We start from the raw sequence: 21,122 nt of genomic DNA on the forward strand, positions 1-21,122 counted from the left end.
TTTCTCACAGATCAAAAGGACTCCAGATAAGTACAGCCTAAATCTCCCCACCTATCTATTCCTGAGGATGATGTCTCTCTCCCTCTCCTGTCTTGGGACTTCTCCCTTTCTCCAACTACTAAGACTTTGGGCCTAAAAGTTGCAATTATAATTTTCCCTTAAATTCCTAAATTTTAACTTCTGTCTCTAGTTTGGCTCTGTTTCAGCAGGTTTCCACTTGACTGACTGACACACCTACAAATCAGATGCTTCTGATGAGTGCCCCATGGCTTAAATTCTCTCCTTACCTTTGATTGCCTTTTAGCCTTCCTGGGCCCTGACCATCAATGCCGCTTGAAGCAGCTATAGAACAGAATAATCCCGGCCCCCAAACAGGCTAAAAAGGCCAAGTCAAAGGCTTAAAAAATTATTATTTTTATATAAATTATTCAGGATTATTATCTGGCTTATATGTAGACCTAGAAGAACCAAAGGTTTGATTCTGGCTATAACTTAAGTGGGTAAGGAAGGGTCCAGGAATATAGAAATATAAAACTGTAAACCTAAAAAAAATAAAAGCTGACAGTCATCAGCTCTAAAGGTTACCTTCTAATAGTGGCTCTCTGCTTACAGCCAGCTTCTCTATCAACAGCCGGGGGTTAACTTTTAACACCCTTGCCCCTTATAGCCAACAACTGCTTGGACCAAAGTTAACTTTTAATAATTGTTTCTACAAGATCAAATGTTCTAAATGTTTCCTATCATGCATCCAATGCCTAATGTTTACTTTTGCTATAACATGGGGCTTGAAATCCACTTCCTTTGCCACAGCTTCAGAATCTAGAGCCCTGACTGTGGTCTCAGCTAGCTGGTAAGCTTTTTGTGCCCCTCGGCAATTTTCTTTTCTTCTTCTTTCTTTTTTTCTGGAATAAAGTCTGCTTCTGGTTTAACAGACTTGGGTGGTCTGTCCCCCATTACTTCATGACCCCGGACCCAACACGTCCATTTCCCACCTTGCTGCTTTGGCTGTTCTCAGGGAAAATGGATCCTCACGGCACTGCAGTGGTAAATGCAAGCTGGCTGTTTGACTGAGTTTATTTTATGGAATAATTTTCCATGAGAGAAAAATAAAAATAAATTCTCCATAAGAGATCAGACCCTTTAGTGTCACATCTTCCTTCTACCTGCACTCACCACTTAGTGGCTTCTCTTCCCTGCCTTGTCCTTGGTGGCCCAGTAGCTAAGGTAAAGAAAAGCACTGGAGGAGTCTGGAGGCTGTGTCTTGCTGTCCTGGGAATGTGGTGCTTCTACTCTCTGTCTCCTGGCACACCCAGCACAAGTGTAGGGTTTTCCTTTGTGTCCCGTTTTTGACCTCCAGCCTCGGTTGCACACAGGGTGTTGTTTCCTTCAGATTTCTGGGAGATGGATTCTACTAGTAGGCTCTGGCTGAGACTAAAGTCAGAGCCCTGGGACCCCAGTGTCTGCTACTGCTCCTCTGAGCTGACTCAGAGGGTATCATTCAGTCCCTCTGCTTTGGATTAAGTCCCACTTAGATCCATTCCTCACTTCCAAACTCGGATAGCAAGCTCATCCCCTAACATTATCTCTTTTCCAGAGCCACTAATCTGGCTCTGGCCTCTTCTATCTTTCACATGAATGGTTTCAAATAGCCCCACAGAGCACACCTAGCTGCAACTCTAGCCCCCATGCTCAGCTAGAATACCCTTCTGAGCTCTGACTCTATTAACAGTAATCTCATTTTCCCATAACATATATAATGTCCCTTTTAAAGAAGGATGGCCCCTGTGGGTTTGATCGAGAATGTCTCCATAAGGCTCTGGTATTTGAACACTTGGTCCCTCGCTGGTGGTGCTGTTTGGGAGGTGTAGCCTTGCTGGAAGATGTACACCCTGGGGGTCTCAGTGCATGCTCTCTTTGCTTTGTGCTTGTGGTTCAAGATGTGTGTTTTCTGATTTCTGTTCCTGCTGCCATGCTTCCCCACCATGAGAGACTCTTGCCCTTTGGAACCACAAGCCCAAATAAACTCTTTCTTCTTTAAAAGTTGTTCTGGGCATGCTTATTTATTACAGTGGCAGAAAAGCAGCTAACACAGTCCCAATCTACTTTTCCAGCTCTTGTTTCAGCATTCCCAGCAAACTGTTAATATTATATGTTCCTCACTATGGTTACACTAACCTTCCTCTTCATACAAGCTGTTTCCTCTCTCTCTGGACATTTGCTCACTGCTCTCCTCACAGCCTCAGCTAGTTAGCTTTCTTTCCTTAGGAGAAGAATCTTTGAAACCAACCTCTCAGCAACTAGAGCACACTGGCCAAGTCTACTGTCAGAGCATGTCACTGCTCTGTAACTACACTAGCACAGCATGGTTGTTCTGAGTGCAGGGATGCATCTGTCATCACAGCACCCCAGTACAGCTTATCACCTGCTCCAGACTTTGGTAAACACTCAAAGACTTTTTTAAAAAGGAAATCAAACCTAGGTACCCATTATTCTCTCTACACCTATGCACATTTCTATACTCATTTTCATTCAGCTTGTTGGGCTTAAGTCACCTTATCCTTTATCTGCTTCATGGCACTGGCCGTGAAAGGCAAGTATTACTGTCTGTGGATAGCTCTATTTTTAAATCTCAAATAACACAAACACCGAAGAACCTAAATGTATGTCTCAGCAGAGAAGTATTTTTAGCACCTACTAACAAATTTGGGGAAGGAGAAAATGTCACTTTCAGGAAAATTCAGTATATACTTCTAGCAACACAGAATTCCTACTTTTGATGATGGCAGTGGTGGTATGAAATACCAATAGCCTTGTCTTTTGAAAGGGTCTGTCATGTTGCTGATGTACTCATTCTGAGCAGAGACTTCATGCCGGAGTTCAGCAATTTCCTCTAAAACATTCTCAATGCCTCCTTTATTATCTGCAAAGGAAAGCCATTCTATGAAGCTGTCATGCATTCATGAACTTCCTTTCTTTTCCAACACAGAAGAGAAACACCGTGAGAGTCAACAGGTTCTACCATGTCCCCAAAGCTGACTTTCAGCCTGCCCTTGGGTAATTACTTTTTGCTGAACACTAAGAGAACATCCTTTTGTACATTGATTATAAAGTAATTCACAGAAAACAAACAGATTTGTAAACATTTTTTTTTAAATTACAGTCTACATCTTGTCTTTTTATAATCAAATCTCCTAATACCACATGGTGAAATGCTTTCTAAGATCTTTAAGTTGTCAAGTAAGCCACGACTCTCTAGTTCAGGCAAGGAACTGACTCTTTCAGTTAAGTGCTTTTTTCTAAAGGCAGAAGAAGGCAGTTTAATTTGATAATTACAGAACCACCCAAATCAAAGCCAATAGTACTTTACCAGTCCCGGTGAGGTTTAGTACATCCCGAAGCCTTGTGATCTCAGCCCTTTGCTTCGCCATGGCCTCATTCAGCGTCTCCATCTCCAGCAGCTGTGAGGTTGCTCCTTTTGAACCTACATCTGCATTCTCCATCTCAATGCGAAACTATTAAAAGCATACACACCAAGTTACAGGAGTATTTACCCTCCTATCTGACGAATCCCACAGTCTTGTCCACTTTTCCCAACAAGGAAACCACCGCACCCTTCATTTTCATGGCACTGCACAGGCGAAGCTCAAGTGCTGCCTACTGAGTGTGCTTCAGTGTGATGAGCAAGCACCCACAGCACCTAGTTAGACCCTCGGGGTTCACAAGGAGGGCGCTCCAGGTACCGACACCGACCTACCCCCCCCCCCCCGAGAGTGTCTCTGGGTACCGACACCGACCTGCCCCTCTCTCTCTGGAGGGTGTCTTCTCTGGGTACCGACACCGACCTGCCCCTCTCTCTCTGGAGGGTGTCTCTGGGTACCGACACCGACCTGCCCCTCTCTCTCTGGAGAGTGTCTCTGGGTACCGACACCGACCTGCCCCTCTCTCTCTGGAGGGTGTCTCTGGGTACCGACACCGACCTGCCCCTCTCTCTCTGGAGGGTGTCTCTAGGTACCGACACCGACCTGCCCCTCTCTCTCTGGAGAGTGTCTCTAGGTACCGACACCGACCTGCCCCTCTCTCTCTGGAGGGTGTCTCTGGGTACCGACACTGACCTGCCCCTCTCTCTCCCTGAGAAGATGCTGCAGGAGCTCAATCTCCGCTTCAGCCCGGGTCAGGTCTCTGGCTGCTTGTACGGCCTTTCTGCTGAACTTCTCTGCTTCCTGCAGCTCCTACTGGGACAGGACATGAGAAGGGCACTGCCATCATGATGGTCATCTTCAGTCAGTCTTCCTCTCAGAGTGACCCCTACGCTCCCATCCTATTACCAGCCTTGCTTATTCCTGCACATGGGGTGCCAAGCCTGACCTGTCCTGGGGTAAGTGGGGGGTTTTACATGAAGAAAAGGACTTTCTTTTCATTATCCTACGGTCTCTCAAGACTGTCTTTCTGGGTTCTCATTTGTCTGTTTTCTTCCTGTGGTCTACTAGCTCAGTCACATTGAAATCTGTGTCATATTGAACACCTAAACCACCACTCCAGCCACAGCACTAACAGCATGTAAGGTAATGAGTTTTCATGCTCATATACAAAATAAACATTTTGAGGCTCATGATGAGGTTGGTGGTACACAGCTTTAATCTCAGAACTTGAAGCAGAGGCTGGTAGATCCCTGTAAGTTCCAGGACAGCCTGGTCTATATAGAGAGATCCTATCTCAAACAAACAAACAAACAAACAAACAAACAAACAAACATCAAAAAGAAAAGAAAGACAAAACTTGAGGCTCAGAGGGACTGTATGGTGAGCTTCCAAAACTTCAATTCAAGAGTGTACTGACAGTGACCTCTCTAAGGAGACTGCGAACTTTTACTGTTCATTTGATGGTTCCTTTCAGAACTTGGTACAATCTGGGGCCCGGACAGCCCCATGATGGTGTATAATCACTGGGTCTTAGGAAAGAGTGTCGCAGGGCGGTGGCGCACACCTTTAATCCCAGCATTTGGGAGGCAGAACTAGGCGGATCTCTGTGAGTTTGAGGCCAGCCTGGTATACATGACTGAGATCCCCAGACTTTATGGACTAACCTCTGCTCGCTCCTGATTAATTCTCATGACGGTTCCATGCAGAGACTTGAGCTGGTCTTTGGCAATGGTAAGTTCAGCTGCAGCTAGTTTATCAGAAGCAGCCACAGCTTTTTTCAGACTCTTCAGCTCTTGATCTAGACCAAGGAACTGCTCCTGAGATTTGGCGTCTTCACGCCTCTTCTAAAGTAAGAGAATCATAGCTGAGACAAGTGAATCATTTAGAGGCAATACATTAAGATATAAGCTCCAAGAGGGCCAGGAGCTGTTCCTTGCAACATGCCCATGTCTAGAATAATACCTGATGCATACTAGGCACTTAATAAATATTCACTGAACAGGCAATTTCAAAAGAGCTAAAAACTCTGTGTGTGTGTGTGTGTGTGTGTGTGTGTGTGTGTGTGCACGCGCGCACAGATGCCATTTCCCTCTCGGTCCTTTGAGACAGAATCTTTCTTGGGTTTGTGTTTCTCAGCTGGGCTGCAGCCAGCAAGTGCTAGCCATCCTTGTTTCAGCCCCCCTCCCAGCTCCGACTGCAGGTACATGGAGGAGTCTAGTCTGTTGCGAGGGTTGATGGTCTCTGGTCCTCATGGCCAGCACTGCTCCCAACAGCTGAACCATCTCTCCAGCTCCCCAAATACATACTCTTTTCTTAGTTAAGAATCTTGGACTGGAAAGATGGCTTAGAGGTTATGAGCACTGGATACTGTTTCAGATGACCAAGGTTGGATTCCCGGAACCCACACAGCAGCTCACAGCCATCTGTAACTCAAGTTCCTGAGAACCCAACACCCTCTTCTGGCTTCAGTGGGTACCTGGAGCACACGTGGTGCATAGACATACACACAGACAAAATACCCATACACGTGAAAATAAATAATATTTAAACAAACAACCTTCTAAACTCAACCTTATTTCTCGGCACCATAACAGATGGACAAAGTTTTTAAAGTATCAGGCTTGGATATATGATAGTGAAGACCTTGACATTTTTGAGGCTATTGAATGGGACAGGGTCTTAGGTTTCAAAGACTTGGTCTTTAACAGTGGAGGTTGGACTGACTACAGCCATTTCCCCATTTCACAGAGGGGGTCTGGTTGATCTGTGGAATAGGGTCATGTGTAGAATTGGGAAATTGGCTTGGTAGCCCAGCAGCTGAGCAGGAAAGTGGCTAGGGGGAGATGGCAGTCAACAAGACTTGGAGACTGGAGGGTTCCTATGAGGTAAATCACTCACTGAGATGAAGAAGAGATGGCAGATGTGAAGAGGGACAGACCAAACAGCAAGATGGGAGGCAAGCTTACGGTGAAGAATGATGCCATGCGACAGTGAGACTCTAGTGATATTACTGTGCTGGAGAAGGATATTCCACCTCCCCCACAACCATGCAGACCCCAAGAAAGCAGTGATCTCAGTTTTGTCAGGGGAAGTGAGACAAGAGAAAAAGAAGAGGGACTTGAAGCTACTTCTTGGCGACAAAAAGACTTATTAGCAGCTGGCCGTGGACTTGAGGCCGAAGAGATTGAAAAGCTGGAGACCAGTGAACAGGAGCTCGAGCAGGCTGAAAAAGCATTAACACGAGGAGCTCAGGAAGATAAGAGGCTTCAGTCTGTGGTTTCAGAAGTGCCGAGTGAGATTTCTGCGTGTGACTGTGGAGATGACATGGGGATGGGGAAGGGAGATGGAGAAAAAGCCCTAGGAGAGGCCAGGGCATTGGGAAGGAGAGGAAGAGGATGGACCCAGGTGGCCAAAGTATGTCTAGGGTGGCGAGCTTACCCCATTATCATTTGTTAAGTGTCCCCTACATGACCCTAAGGCGAGTTCTCCTATTTCCAAGTCTCTTGTTCCCTGTATCAGGAGTCTAGGGCCACAACTGAGTAACAAGCACCCAGCTGTGAGGTCAGCCTCAGCACAGTGCCAGCAACAGAGAGCTGAATGGGTATTCTACCCCTGACTCTGTCACCAGGGGCAGGACCTGAGAAGCAGGTCTCTTACTCTTCTAGGTTCCCCACCTTTTTCTCTAACTCCTGGAGTTGGGCCAGAATTCTTTCCTTCTCTTCATCTGCTTCCTGAAGCTGGAGGTCTGTAAGGCCTTGGATTTCTTCCATACTTTTTAGGTTTTCTTGCAAATAGTGAATTTCATTTTCTAATTGCTGGATTCTTGCATTATGTTGCCTTTTATCAAACTTAATCTGTGAGGAAATAAAATTAAGAACTTTTTCTTTTCTTTTTTTTTTTTTTTGAGATAGGCTCTTGGTATACAGCTTTGAACTTGTGACACCCCTACCTGCATCTTCCAAGTGATAGGATTTTAGGCGTGTGTGTGTGTGTGTGTGTGTGTGTGTGTGTGTGTGTGTATACATAAAAACAAGTATATATACAAACACATATGTAACCAAACACAGTATTTTAAGCAAAATAAAAGTGTTATGGAGCTATGATTTCCTTACCAGGGAATATAAATATAACAAGATTTTATACTAAATAATGACGAGGGATGTTTTTATCTTGTTCTCTGGGATTTAAATGCTTGCCTCAATGTGAACATCAGTAGGTTACAAAGAACTCAAGATTCTGGCACCACACTATACTTTAGCAATGTGGTATTATTTAATCTGTCCACTGTAAAGTATCTCTCACCTGCTTTCAAAACAAGGAAAGCACTGGTACAAACAGGGCTGATTTTGGCATCAATAACCATATTCAGGACTGGATTTTAGTCACAGACTAGTTATGAGTGAAAATAACAAGGGTATGTTCAGGTCACACACTGAAGGCCTCTTACTCTGGCTTCAAGTGCTCTTTCGCAGGCCTGCTTGAACTCCTCTTGTCCATTTGCCAGTCTCTCTTGCTGGAGAACCATTTCTTCATGGAGTTTCCTCTCTCTAACTTCTGCTTCTTCTTTTTCCCACTGGGATCGTGCAAGGATTTCACTGAATTGTTTCTGTAAATCAGCGAGACTTTTCCCCAAGATATCTGAAGGACTATGGATTCTAAGGAGAAAAAACAAGAAGGTATAAATGTGACATTTAATTTGATGCAAACATGTTCAATGCAAACATGTCAAAATTAAGAGTAGAAAGTACTGTGCAAAGGGACTACTGTCAATTGCAGCATTTTGCTCAAGACTTCCTAAGAGCAAATCACTGTATCAAATATCTGTGGCCACTCTGAAGACACAGGCTAAGAACACATGTCTACAAATTGGAGGTTATCCTGCTTTGTACTCATTCTCTACTGAAAATGCATACTCTTCTTTTGGATGAACTTTCAAGAAAGACTGAAATAAATACCTTTATGCTGTTAGAATGAAGCAATCCTGCATCACTGTCTTTCAGAAACATCAGTCAGTACTACAAAGACTGAGGACAGGGAGCTCATCGCTGGTCTCAGGCACAGCTCTGGGTGGGAAGGCTCACTCTAACTTGGGGGTCCTGCTTCTCCTTACCTCATTTCTCCAGCTCCTAGTTTCAACTTTCTCCTTAGCTCATCTACACGAGCTGCTACTTCTTCTGGATGAATCAGACCATCAACCACATGGTTGAGATGGTTCTGGAAATCTTTCAGCTGCTGCTTTAATAGGCTGTTGTCATCCTGTGTGTAGGGGGGAATGGAGAAGATATGTTATCTGCCAACAAATATTTGTTACTAACAGATGCAAGAGCATATCTTGACCACAGAATGAAATTCACATGGTGCCCCTGTCAAATGAAAAGAACTGTTAAAACGTCACCACAATATAAAGAAAAATGTTTATATCCTAAGAGACAGATGAGTGATAGTCCCTTGAGTACCTGTGATACCCCAGGGCTGCTCTATTTCAAACCCAGGGCAGCACCGCTAATTACAAGGAGGATCTAAAATGGCAAATGCATTTTAAGTGCCCATGGCATCTAGTTCTGATCTGTACTCTCCCTCCCAATACCCTGAACCAGAGTGTCCTCCCCGACTTTATGGGTTTTCAACTGTTCTCTCCTGATACTGTGTGGAGGCAAGAAGACCCAGCTCCTGAACTAGCCAGGCTACCAGGGTAATACTATACTACCTCTACAGTGCATCAGGATGTCATGTTTTTTACACTGTCTTGTGTTTTTGAATGTCATCATGTTTCCAATAAGTAACAACAGATAGCCAACATTTTATTATAAAATAAGCTTTATGTTAAGGTAACTTTTCCTTACTAGACTAAATGCACATATTCTAAGCACATTTAAGAAGAGTTGGGCCATGGTATGATCTTCAGCTTAGGCATAATAAATGTATTTACAAATTATTTTCCACTTGTAGTGGGTTTGTCAGGACACAACCCCATCATAAATCAAGGACATCTCTATAGCCTATTCCTGGCCCTAGGGGATCTGACTTAAGACCAGCCAACCCACTGATAGCCAGAAAAATAGGCTCTTACTATCTTCATAATTTGAAGCTGGATGTAGTACATATAAAGTCTGTACAAGAGTTGGATCTGAAACAATACATAAACTCAGGACTGGGGTTTGGGTTGTGTTAAATATGATACACAGAGAATTAGGAAGAAGAAATAAATATGAGAGCCATTGAGCCCCTAAAAGACTGATCAATAACTTTGGTTCTCAGCAAGTTTTGTGTTGACAGTTTCCTTCTAGATTGAAATATTCCATCCTGTAGGGAAGTACCTTAAGCAGGAATGTAAACAGCTCAAAATAGCTTCACGAACTCCCTGAAACTGACCAGATTCACTAGGCCCCTGCCTGCCCGAGTAAGCAATAGAAGCTGAGAGACCCTCTCAGCCAAGGAAGTTGGGCTGCAAAGACTGAGACCAGAGCAGCTGTCTAGGAATAGTAGAAACTAGCTGAGGTGTAGACCAGTCACTTGGAAAAGACACTCTCCAACCTGTTAAGCTGCCTGCAGGCTGTGCAGTGTGCTCCAGGTTCCCAGCTATTGTGAGCTGTCACCTGTGCTCAAGTGGGCATTGGTGATGCAGTGTCTGTGAGTCATTTCTGCTCCTGTAAGTGACCCCTCACCTACATTCCTGTGTTAACACCAATAAACATCCATTGGTTCACTAAGTTGGACTTTGGTGGTATGCATACTTTAGTTTGTCTATTCTCCTATCAAACTGACATTTGAAAAAGATAAAGGTAGAGGGTAAAAGCTGTATTCTCCATCAGGAGGCTAGAAGGCCAAGTAGGATCTAATACTAACCAAGGCAGACCATGGTAAGGCCAGGTTGGAAAGTGGACTTCAGTTTATACCTTAGACCCCTGAAGACTTGATTTTAGTTCTTTCCAGTAAGAGCTACATATTAAGTATTTCTAGGTGAAAATATATTGGGCTTTTCTTTTCTTTTTGAGACAGGGTCTCACTATGTAGTACTATTGTTCTGGAACTCATTACATGTAGACCAGGCTGGCCCAGAACTCACCGAGATCCACCTGCCTCTGCCTCCAGACTTGAATTTTTCTGTAAAATATTTCAAAGAAAAAGAACTAAATGAAACAATATTAATAACTGTATAAAACAGGGCTGGAGAGATGGCTCAGTGGTTAAGCACACTGGCTGCTCTTCCAGAGGACCTGGGTTCAAGTCCCAGCACCCACATGGCAGCTCACAACTGTGTGGAACCCCAGTTCCAGGGGATCTGACACCTTCATACAGACACACATTCAGGCAAAACACCATACATTAAAAAAATTGTAGCCAGGCGGTGGTGGCGCACACCATTAATCCCAGCATTCCAGAGGCAGAGTCAGGTGGATCTCTGTGAGTTCAAGGCCAGCCTGGGTACAGAGTGAGTTCCAGGAAAGGCACAAAGCTACAAAGAGAAACCCTATCTTGAAGAAAACAAACAAACAAACAAACAAACAAACCCACAAATAGGTTTTAAAAAAATTGTATAAAACAGGCAATGGATAAAAGGTCATGGGGTTATTTTGTTTTTGTGATCATCTTAACTTTCATACTAAAAATAAAAATTAATCCAGTAAAGACTGCAGACACACACACACACACACACACACACACACACACACACACACACGAAAAACTGATTATACTTTTTATTACATCTTTACTGAGAAGACTGTGAGAACTGTTTATGATTGGAGATCTTACTGCGGCTCACTATGAGACATTTCAATGGGAGAGGGTGCACCGACCCAGCAGTCTTAGCTCAGTCTGCTGACAGTTCCTAGGAAGCAGGCAAGGAGCTGCTTTCACAGAGAAGAGTTTACAGAATCCTGGTTAATCCAGTTAATTAAAAGCAGCGTTAGGAAGAAGCAGAGGCTCTGGTGTGACTCCTCCAGAGTTCATATTCACCTAACAGTTCAGGTGGCGTAGTGCATGTTAGAGCAGGCTGTTGAAGCCTGAGTAAAGTCACCATCTGGGTGCTCCAGGAGCACAGGTCTTTACCTGCAGCTTTGTAAGCTGTGTGCGGAGCTTGTTGTTCTCCTGTTGCTTCTCTTCTGAGGACTGGGCTTTGCCCAGGGCATCCCTGAGGGACTCTCTTTCCTTCTCCAGTTCTGTCTGAAGCATAGACTGCTCTAGCTGTTGTCAGAGGAAGCAATGGTATCAAAGTGAAAACGGTCATGGTTTATGATCCCAAATGGCATAGGTCTATTTACATTGCATACACACCATTGCTGTAGTTGTACATTAATACTCTGATGTTAAAAAACCCAAGATCACTTTTCCACATCACTCTGACTACATATGAGGAAGTCACATCAGAATTAGCTCAGCCTGGATAGACCATCAAAATCTTCAGGGCAGTCTCCAATACCAATCTTTAAAAGCAAACTGTGGTCCTCAAACACTGGTATCAAAATAATTTCATGTATTTATTAAAAATAAGGGGGATGGAGAGATGGCTCAGCTAGCTGCTCTTCCAGAAGTCCTGGGTTCAATTCCCAGCACCCACATGGTGGTTCACAACCATCTGTAACCCCAGGTCCAGGGCATTAGACACATTCTGGCCTTTGCAGGTACCAGGAATGCACATGGTACAGAGATAGACAAGGGAGCAACACATGATGCCTGGTTGGTAATCTCAACACTTGAAAGGCTGAGGCAGGAGGGGTGAGAGGTTGGCCTGGGGCTACAAATTGAGAACCTGGAGAGAGGGAGAGGGAGAGAGACAGACAGACAGACAGAGAGAAGAAAGAAGGGGAGAAGGGGTGGAGAGAGTGTGTGTGGGGAGATAAAGAGAAGAAGGGAGGGAAGGAAGAAGGAAAGAAGAAAAGAAGGAAGGACAAACAAAAGAGCGGACAGCCAGACCCCATCTCAGATCGACAAGTCAGAACATCTATGGCCTCTGCATCTCACAAGCTTCACAAACGGTTTCATATAACTACAGTAAAACAACACGAGAGGCCAGAGCCTCCATGCTCTGTATTTTCTACACAGTCTGAAGCTCAATCCTGGTGGTTAAGGGTAGAGTACTGCTTGCAATAACAAGTGGACATCAAGGTCTTCTAACATTTTTGTCAAGACTTAACCAAAAATCAAAGTACAAGTACAAAAGATATAGCATCATTCAAACTAGTTAGGGCGGACTTGACAAAAAACATTTAAAGAACTGGCATTTAGAAATTTTATTTACTATTATTTTTAAAAAAGTATTCACTTGTATTTTATTTCCCCCAACCTGCTGTTTTCTGTTACTCTGATCCTGCCAAGGATTTTGTAAAACTTAATGCTCTTGAAAATGCACTCCTGATTCTTAGCAAGATGCTAACCTCTGGAGAGTGAAGAACAGAATGTTAACACTGCAGTACAAGTCCTATTCTCAGTTCCTTTCCTAATTACAGGACACTCTCAGCATGTGCATTTATGCTTTATTTATTATTTTATGTGTCTATGTGTTTGCTGGCATGAGTGTCTGTATACTATATGCATATCCTGCGCTTGCAGAGGACAGAAGCTAGAGCATCTAATTCCCTGGAACTGGAGTTATAATCAGTTGTGAGCCACCATGTGGGTGCTGAGAATCCATTCTAGTCCTGTTAATGTTCTTAAACGCTGAGCTATCTCTTCAGCTCCACAAACTGTATTTTTTCTTTCTTTCTTTTTTTATTTTCTGAGTTAGGGTTTCTCTATGTAGCCCTGGCTGTCCTGGAACTAGCTCTGTAGCCCAGGCTGGCCTTGAACTCAGAGATTTGTTTACCTCTGCCACCATCACCCAGCCCAAACTGTATTTTTCACTCTGATAAATACTATGCACAGCTACCCTCCCTTTACCTTCTTGTATTAAATTTACTTCTTTCCTCCTTCTTCTTCTGCCCTCAGGTCTGAAGATCCTTCTGCAAGGTCACTCACCCCTTCCTTCTCTGTTCCTTTCCCTCCTGACCCTCCCTGTGCCCACAGCCTACCCACTCACCTTCTAGGTCACAGCTGAGACATCATTTCTAAAGGGTGGTCACCTCTTTCTCTCTCTCACCTGTTTCATGTGCTGGACTATCAACTCCTCAAGACAGGTCCTCAGAGGCGAACGAATACTTATTAGATGAATATTGTTTTCTCTAATTTGCAAGTATAACCAAGTAGTTTCAACCAATCATAAAAGGAAACAGCAAACTAAAATCTAACATTAACTTAAAAAGAAGGTCTTCGAGTTATTCCGAGAAAGGAAACCTAGGATTTATCAAATACTAACTACCAAGGGCTTTAATGTCCATTATCTCCTTTATCTCACCATCTCCTATCTAACAGAGGAACAGGCTGGGGGGGTTCAGAGCCCTGAAATGATTTGCCCACGTTTTACATAGGGGTAATGTTTGAATTCAGAATGCCAGACTCCCAAAATATGCTCTCTGACATGTTCTATCAATTCATGTCCTTTATATTAAAGATATTTACTATCAGTATTACGCCAGGTGTAGTGGCTCATGCCTGCAATCCTAGCACTACAAAGCTGAGAAAGGGTAACTTCCATGAATCCCAGGCCAGCCTAGGCTACACTACATAGTGAGATGCTATCACAGGCTGCTTACTCTATACTTGGCATGTGCTCCACTTACCTGAGTGAGCCTTTTGAGTTTCTCCAGCTCCCCCTTGAGCTGGCTGGCTTCAGCATCCTTTAGTCTTAGCCGAGTCTCCAGCTCAGCTTCGTATGCACTGAGATCTCCTTGGGCTTGCTGCAGGGATGCATTCACCTCACGCTGCTCCTGGAGGGCACTTTCTAGCTCTGCAAGTTCCTGCAAAGATGCAGCATGTTTAAATGCAGCATCCTGAGTGTTGTGTGATCACCTGCAAGTCACTGTAACTAACCTGAACACCCAATGCTGGCCAACCGCTACTGCCTGGCACAGAAAGATTTATGAACAGCAGGATGGAGTGTCATGCTGGCATATCCAAGTCCTGAAAATTCACCAAGTTACCAACATGCTGTTTTCAAGTAATTATTTGAATGATACTCTAGTCTGCAAGCATATAAGAAAGACAGGAGTGGGGAAAATGTACAAAAAAAGAGAGTAACTAAGTGTAAGGCCTGTTATTCCCTGGACCTTGTGTTTCATTTACCTTCCTAACAGGCCTGGAAGGCAGCTCACGGTTTGTAGGTAAGCAGCTAGAGAAGCATCTCAGTGACCACAGCACCGTGGCGCTAGAAAAAGGAGGTGTATTATGGATCTAGATCTCTGACGGCAAAAGTCCATACTTTTCTAAGTCAATCATAGTGTGAATACGAAAGGACTGGCATTTTAGAGATGGCAGTTACTGAACAGAGTGCTGCCAACACCCAAGTGTTAGCCACTTAAGAAAGGGGAACACTTTCAAAACTAAACTCCTACACTGACACACCTTCATATGTTAGTAAACAACTTTGGCCTATTTATTTGGGTATGGAAGAATTAGCTTAAACTACTGTGAATAAATGCAGTTATTGCACGTACTCCACAAAGGATTAACATCCAAAATATAAAGAATTCTTGCAAATCATTAACAAAAGAAAGATGATCCAATACAAAAAAAAAAAAAAATGGTCAAAGAATATGATTAGGAATCCATTAGGCTGAGGAAATCTGAACTTCAAAGAACAAATGAAGGGTGTGTAACCTCTCCAGTACTCAGGGAAGATGAAGTTAAAAGAAGATACTATTTAATATGGAGCACAGAGGAACACTGTAAAGCAGCACAAGGAACCCATCAGGCACAAGTACAGAATGGAGAGCACTCCAAAGCTTCACCTGCCTAGACCATGCAGGCACTCCCGCACATGCGCATGTGCCCCACCACTATAAAAGACATTTTTGGGAGTAGGCAGGAAAATCTGAAGGTAGTTTAACCATTAGATGACCCCAAGGAAGTACCCTCAGTTTTCCTAGGTATAAGAATTGCATTCATTGTAGTGATGTCAGAAACTAACAACAGTGATGTGAAAGTATGATGTTTGAAACCTTGTGAGCAGAACAAAGCATATATATTTATAAAATCCAAACCAAAATATTTATTATTCTAAGTAGGCTCAGAGATATTTAACCACTCTTTCAATGTTCCTACAAATGTGAAATTTTTCATAATACAAAGTTTGGAGAAAGATACTTTTTAAAATTCAGCAGATTGACAAATAATTACACTTCCTGCTGGTGTGGTGCACACCTACAATCTCAACACTCAGGTAGTAGAGGCAGGAGAGTCACAAGTTCAAGGCCAGGCTGAGTTACATAGTAAGATTTTTATTTTTATTTTTAATTTTTGAGACAGGGTTTCTCTGTGTAGCCTTGGAACTTGCTTTGTAGCTCAGGCTGGCCTCAAACTCACAGAGATCCGCCTGCCTCTGCTTCTCAAGTGCTGAGATTAAAGGTGTGCCCCACCACCACCACTCAGCTTTAGCAAGATTTTATCTGAAAAAGAGAACTAAGACAGCACAGGGAAATTCTCAAAGTGATGAGGATGGGCAACTTACAACCTTACATCTATGAGCTATAAAACGATGTCAGTTACCAAGTTGTAACAGTAAGACGAACCACGTTATTCCTATAATTTTACTGAATACACCTAACAATACATTTTATATATCACTTTGAGCAGATACAATTTCATAATCTTTAGTTGTTTGGCAACCTTTTGAGAGACAGGAACAAAGCTAGCATAATCATTCTGGTTAAAGAAAGAATAACAATTGCAAGTATACAGAATAAGAAACAGTAGTTGTCATTGTCCTCAACTTGAAAGAACACACACCAAAGAGCCACTAATTCTTTTGTGACTTACAGTGGCACTGTGTCTAACTAAATTTGGATAGCATTTACTTCCAAAGTTCAAACAAACAGAGAGAAAGAAATCATACCTTCCTCATATTTTCTGCATCCATGGCAACTATTTCCAGTTCATCCCTCTCCTGCTTGACGTCTGTCAGTCTCTGTAGCAATGTCTCTTTCTCACCCTGTAGCTTCCTGCATTCATTCTGAGCCTGAGTTGCCTGGCCTTTGATGGTCCCCAGGTACTCTTGCAACCCACTGATGACACCTTCTAAATCCTTCTTCAGAGCTTCATTTGCTGCTATCTGGCCTATGCAAGGTTAAAACAAAGGGGGGTAATATGTATTTTAGAAGTACTTTGTCTCCTTAGTGATTGGTTATTAGCCCAGAATAAAATTCTAAGTTTCTTATTTACTTTATTTTTCAAGATAGGATAATTTATTTCCTATAATATTATGCATGTATACAATAAAATATTAATGACAAACATTTACAGAATGCCTAATGCTATAAAAATTTAATTTCTGCTAAAATAATAAAAAAGGTAAAATAAAACTATGAGTTCTTGCTGAATATACAAAACAAGACCACTCAATAAATAAGACTAACACCAATTTCAGACTGGCAGCATAAATGTACACCCTGAAGAGTTAAAAAGAAAGTTCAAACAAACAAAGTGATATTTGGTATGGGGGTTGGAGAAATGGCCCATCAGTTAGGAGGAACTGGCTACTTGTCACGGCAGCTCACAACTGGCTGTTAACTTCAGTCCCAGGGGATCTGACGATCTCTTCTACATTCCATGGGCACCACATGCACACGGTACACAGATATACATGCAGGCAAAACACCCATTCACATACATTTCTGTGTAAGTATTTTAAAAGTATATGCTGATACATGCTGTTTTGCAGGATACTTAATTGAAAACGATACAAAAAACTTCTCTAACAACTAATTATTAAGATAGAAACAAGTTGAAGGTGACACACAGAATGGCAATCAGGGAATGGAATCTTGCTGTACACTAAGTGCAGGCTCTCATTACTACACCACTATTCTGAGAATGTTCCCATTTAAAACTGCCTTGCAAATGTGGACCCAGACTTCTTTCCACACACTTTCTGTAACTAGACAAGGAGTCTCCTAACGTCAACAGGCTCCTGAAAGGATTTCATGCCACAGAAGATAATCAACGACCAGCTCTTCCTCATCATACTGACTTCATGTTTACTGGTCGTCAATGTAACAAACCATAATAATACAAAATACTTAAGTTTTATTAAACATTCTGGATAAATATAGCAAAATTTCCCTATCAAATATTAGTACTAATACCTAGACTGTACCAAGTCAAGTCCCAGATTGTCTGTCTGGGTAACTTCTGCTAACACTGAGACCATTCACTTAAATCACACTTCAATCTCACCATCAGTAAGCTGTTGTTCAAGATCCTTGATCTCTTCAGTCTCTTTGGCAATTCTAGAAAGGATCTCATCCAAGCGGCTCTCCAGTTGTGTGTACTGCTTGTTCATAATGTCAAGCTGTTGTTCTTTACCCCTTTTCTGGGCTTTCATGTGGGACTGAATTTAGGGGGAAAAAAATCAATACAACCTAAGTTTTTAAAACTCTTAAAAGATAATCTTTAGCAATATTTTAAAAGAAAGGATAGAAAATAAAGTGTGGCAATTGCATCTGCTTGAGTCAGGCCCTATAGTATTTTCATGTAAGTGGTTCTTGTTAAACCCTAGGATGAGTTGAAATAAGATGAGAAATCAGAGCTGACCAGGGAGTGTAAAATATTAAGGGCACAACTGGTAAGTCACATAGAAAATTTCAGTGCTTTATGCATAAATTAAAATGTGCCTTTTAAAAAAGGTTTCCAGAGCACTGGCTATACGGAAAAACAGTGTATTAACAGGGAACATCCAAAAGTACACTCCAAAACATAAATAAGCATTATGTCTGTGTACAAGGACTCTAAGAGATTTTACTTATGGGTTTTTATATTTACAAAATTTTGGGGTTGGGAGTTTTATAACAGATAACTAAGGCCTTTTTAATATGAAAAATACATTTGAATGTACTTTAAAAGGTTTCTTGGGGGAAAATGGAGACTTGTAATAACCAAATACTCAGAATTCCCGTTTATTTTCTTTCTATCTTCTATTCAAACATTTTGTTTTTAGATATAATAAACTGGGAATGGTGAGGGTACTCAAGGACCATTTATAGCAGCAAGTGTTCAATGCAGAGCCTGGGAGAGACATTCCTCTCACACTATCCATGGCCCACACACCACCTGCCTCCTGACAATGATGGCGTTCTCCAGCCACTTCCACCTAAAAGGAATGGATTCTCTTCCTCAGTGTGCTGGGGGAAACCAGAGAACTGATGATCTATCTAACCCTTCATTTCACAAATGTAAGCCTGAGTCGCAGATCAATCAAATGTCTTGACTGGGGTCTCCTTTGGCAACAGCCATACACACAGTAATTCTCCAGAGAAAGTCTGCCTTCCCACTCATTCTGCCCTTACCCAACAGGCTCAGATAACACAATGACTGAGGGAGAGCTCACCAGGACAGTTGGAGACCTGTTGGACAGACAAGAACGCCCTCTGTTTGAGAGTCTCCTTTCAAACTGAGAACGAATGCGTGGCAATGCGCCCTCGTCAGCTTTTATTTTACTACCGGTAAATTTGATCAAGGGATGTCCAAATCTTACCTTTCCCCACACTCCCCAAATACTCACCTTCAATCTTTTGACACTCAGTTACTGTAGATAAGAGTTTACATCCTAATAGTACACCCTAGACTTTGGTGGCTCAAAATGAACAAAAGCCCTACCGTACTCCTCTCTTAACCAACAACTCTTAAAATTTCCAGTTCAAGTACACTGCAACCTCTGCACGCAGGGCAAACGTGGTTCAAGATGTCGGTGCTGGGCACTAAACACACAGAACGACAGCAGACCCCGCGGTGGAGCTCACAACAGAGTTACTGTGCAAACAGGAACTGGCAGACCTGACTCCTCCTCCTTCCAAGCCCTTTCTTTATACACAGAAGAATGACCATACCTTAACTCCGAACCTGTCCTGTTATAAATGAGCCACGGAGAACACAAACAGTGTGGGGAAAGCTGAGTTCATCTTCAAATTCATGTGCCCTTCCCTCTCTGACAGCCACATCTTTACAAGTGCCTCTGTGCCTAAGGAACTTCCCAGCGCCTCAAACCACCGTCCTAGTCAAGCGTGAGTGACAGCTGAGCTGGCCCAGTCACCAGCACGGTGTGAACAGGCCCCGCCCACAACTTTAAATCAAAACACAGGAAGCTCCCGAGGGCCAATCACGCCCAGAGGCTGAAAGATCTCTAGGCTAATTCCCTCTAGGAAAGCAGCACACACAGATCTTTATGTTTGCTCAGTGACACTGTGCCTCTAGCTGGGAAAACTTGGTAACTCCAATGGGATTCGATTTTAAATGCCATTCTCCATTCTGAAACCTAATGAAACGTATTTTTAAAAAACATCTGACTAGGCTTGGTTCCTAATATTTTATTTTTCATTTTTAATCTTTATTTTTGGATTTTAATCCTTTTCTGAGGAAAGGGTTGTTGTAGTAGCTTAAGCAAGGGCCCCATCTCTTCCTCAGAGTGATCGGGGCAGATAACTTAGTTTTCCAAGTCACATTTCTACCCTCTGCAAACTGAAAACTGAACTGCAAATCGAACTAAAAAGGCTGTGCTCTGGTGTGGGGACCTGAGCTTGGTGGGTGGACTTACTCCTACCTGAGCAGATGGGTTCTAGCTACCCTCAAGACATAAGACACCATTCCTCAGTCTCCTTAGCCTCTCCTCTATGTAATACTCCACAGAAACACAGTGAAAAGTACACTCCCCTTCTGCTCAGGATGTCACACCATTTGCTGAAGCAAACACACAATTCAGGCTGTAATTGGACTCAGGACCATCAGGCTGCTTCCTTCCTGCCTTCCAGGGGGATACAGTTTTCTATTGTGAGGGCAACCCTTACACAGATGGAAGACTTCTTAAAACATACCATAATAATGTAAGATGCTACTAACTATTATACATCGCGTACTTAAAAATCTCTGAGTTTTCATCTAACAAAAATTCCCGAAAATCACCAAGACTCTTAGGGGTAGGGAGATAGCCATATGGATATGAGAAGCTGAACTGGAGATACCCAGCTTTTATGTAAAGCAGGCACAGCACAAGATGGGGGGGGGGGGGGAATCTTTGGATCTCACTGGCCCGCCCGCCTAGCTGAATTACTTAGCTCCAGATTCAGTAAGAGATCCTGTCTCAAAAATAAACAAATGAATGAATAAATGAGTGCACAAATAAGACAGAAAACAATTGAGGATGGAAACTGACAATGACCTCTGGCCTCCACACATATACAACATGCACATGTATATACACATAAATGTGTGTGTACACTACATATGCATGCATACACACAATTAAAAATAATACCTTCAGTAAGAATACTAAGTCTTAGGCCTTTTTTTTTTTTTTTTTTTAAGAAAATATGACAATAATGTTATTCTTTGTCAAAATTACCTGGCCCTCTATTCTTGGGTATGTACACACTTCTACACATACACACAAAACTGACACGTTTAAAGAAGGACTAATTTGTTATGTACTTAAAGCATTTGTAGTGCACTGTCCTATCACATTCAATTTTTATTCCTGTTAGTCCAGAGATCTTACGTTTCCTTAATTTATAACTTTATGATTCAAACTGTAACAGGAAAACATGAAGGAATTAGTTTCACCTATTCCAGAATAGTGGCTAAAATGTAAGCCATTAGTAAGAATCACTGACAAAACACAAG

General features: G+C 42.6%; 1 protein-coding gene across 9 annotated transcripts in view; it reads right to left on the reverse strand.

Annotated features, from left to right (window-relative positions):
- Positions 1-21,122, reverse strand: part of Cntrl (centriolin) — an 84,180-nt gene that overhangs the window by 33,605 nt on the left and 29,453 nt on the right. For 8 of the 9 annotated variants that reach the window (XM_036183048.1, XM_036183046.1, XM_036183044.1 and 5 more), the window contains 11 exons: positions 17,688-17,841; positions 16,348-16,568; positions 14,078-14,254; positions 11,472-11,606; positions 8,530-8,675; positions 7,867-8,074; positions 7,094-7,273; positions 5,084-5,263; positions 4,113-4,229; positions 3,368-3,512; positions 2,772-2,920 (listed from right to left, as the gene is read on the reverse strand). In XM_036183048.1, coding sequence (XP_036038941.1) covers positions 2,772-2,920; positions 3,368-3,512; positions 4,113-4,229; positions 5,084-5,263; positions 7,094-7,273; positions 7,867-8,074; positions 8,530-8,675; positions 11,472-11,606; positions 14,078-14,254; positions 16,348-16,568; positions 17,688-17,841 — 1,812 coding nt within the window. Of the gene's footprint in view, positions 1-2,771; positions 2,921-3,367; positions 3,513-4,112; positions 4,233-5,083; positions 5,264-7,093; positions 7,274-7,866; positions 8,075-8,529; positions 8,676-11,471; positions 11,607-14,077; positions 14,255-16,347; positions 16,569-17,687; positions 17,842-21,122 lie in introns of those variants that run through there. The other variant, XM_036183051.1, reaches the window with a different exon arrangement.

The sequence above is a fragment of the Onychomys torridus genome, chromosome 4, assembly GCF_903995425.1.
Source record: "Onychomys torridus chromosome 4, mOncTor1.1, whole genome shotgun sequence".
NCBI lineage: Eukaryota > Metazoa > Chordata > Mammalia > Rodentia > Cricetidae > Onychomys > Onychomys torridus.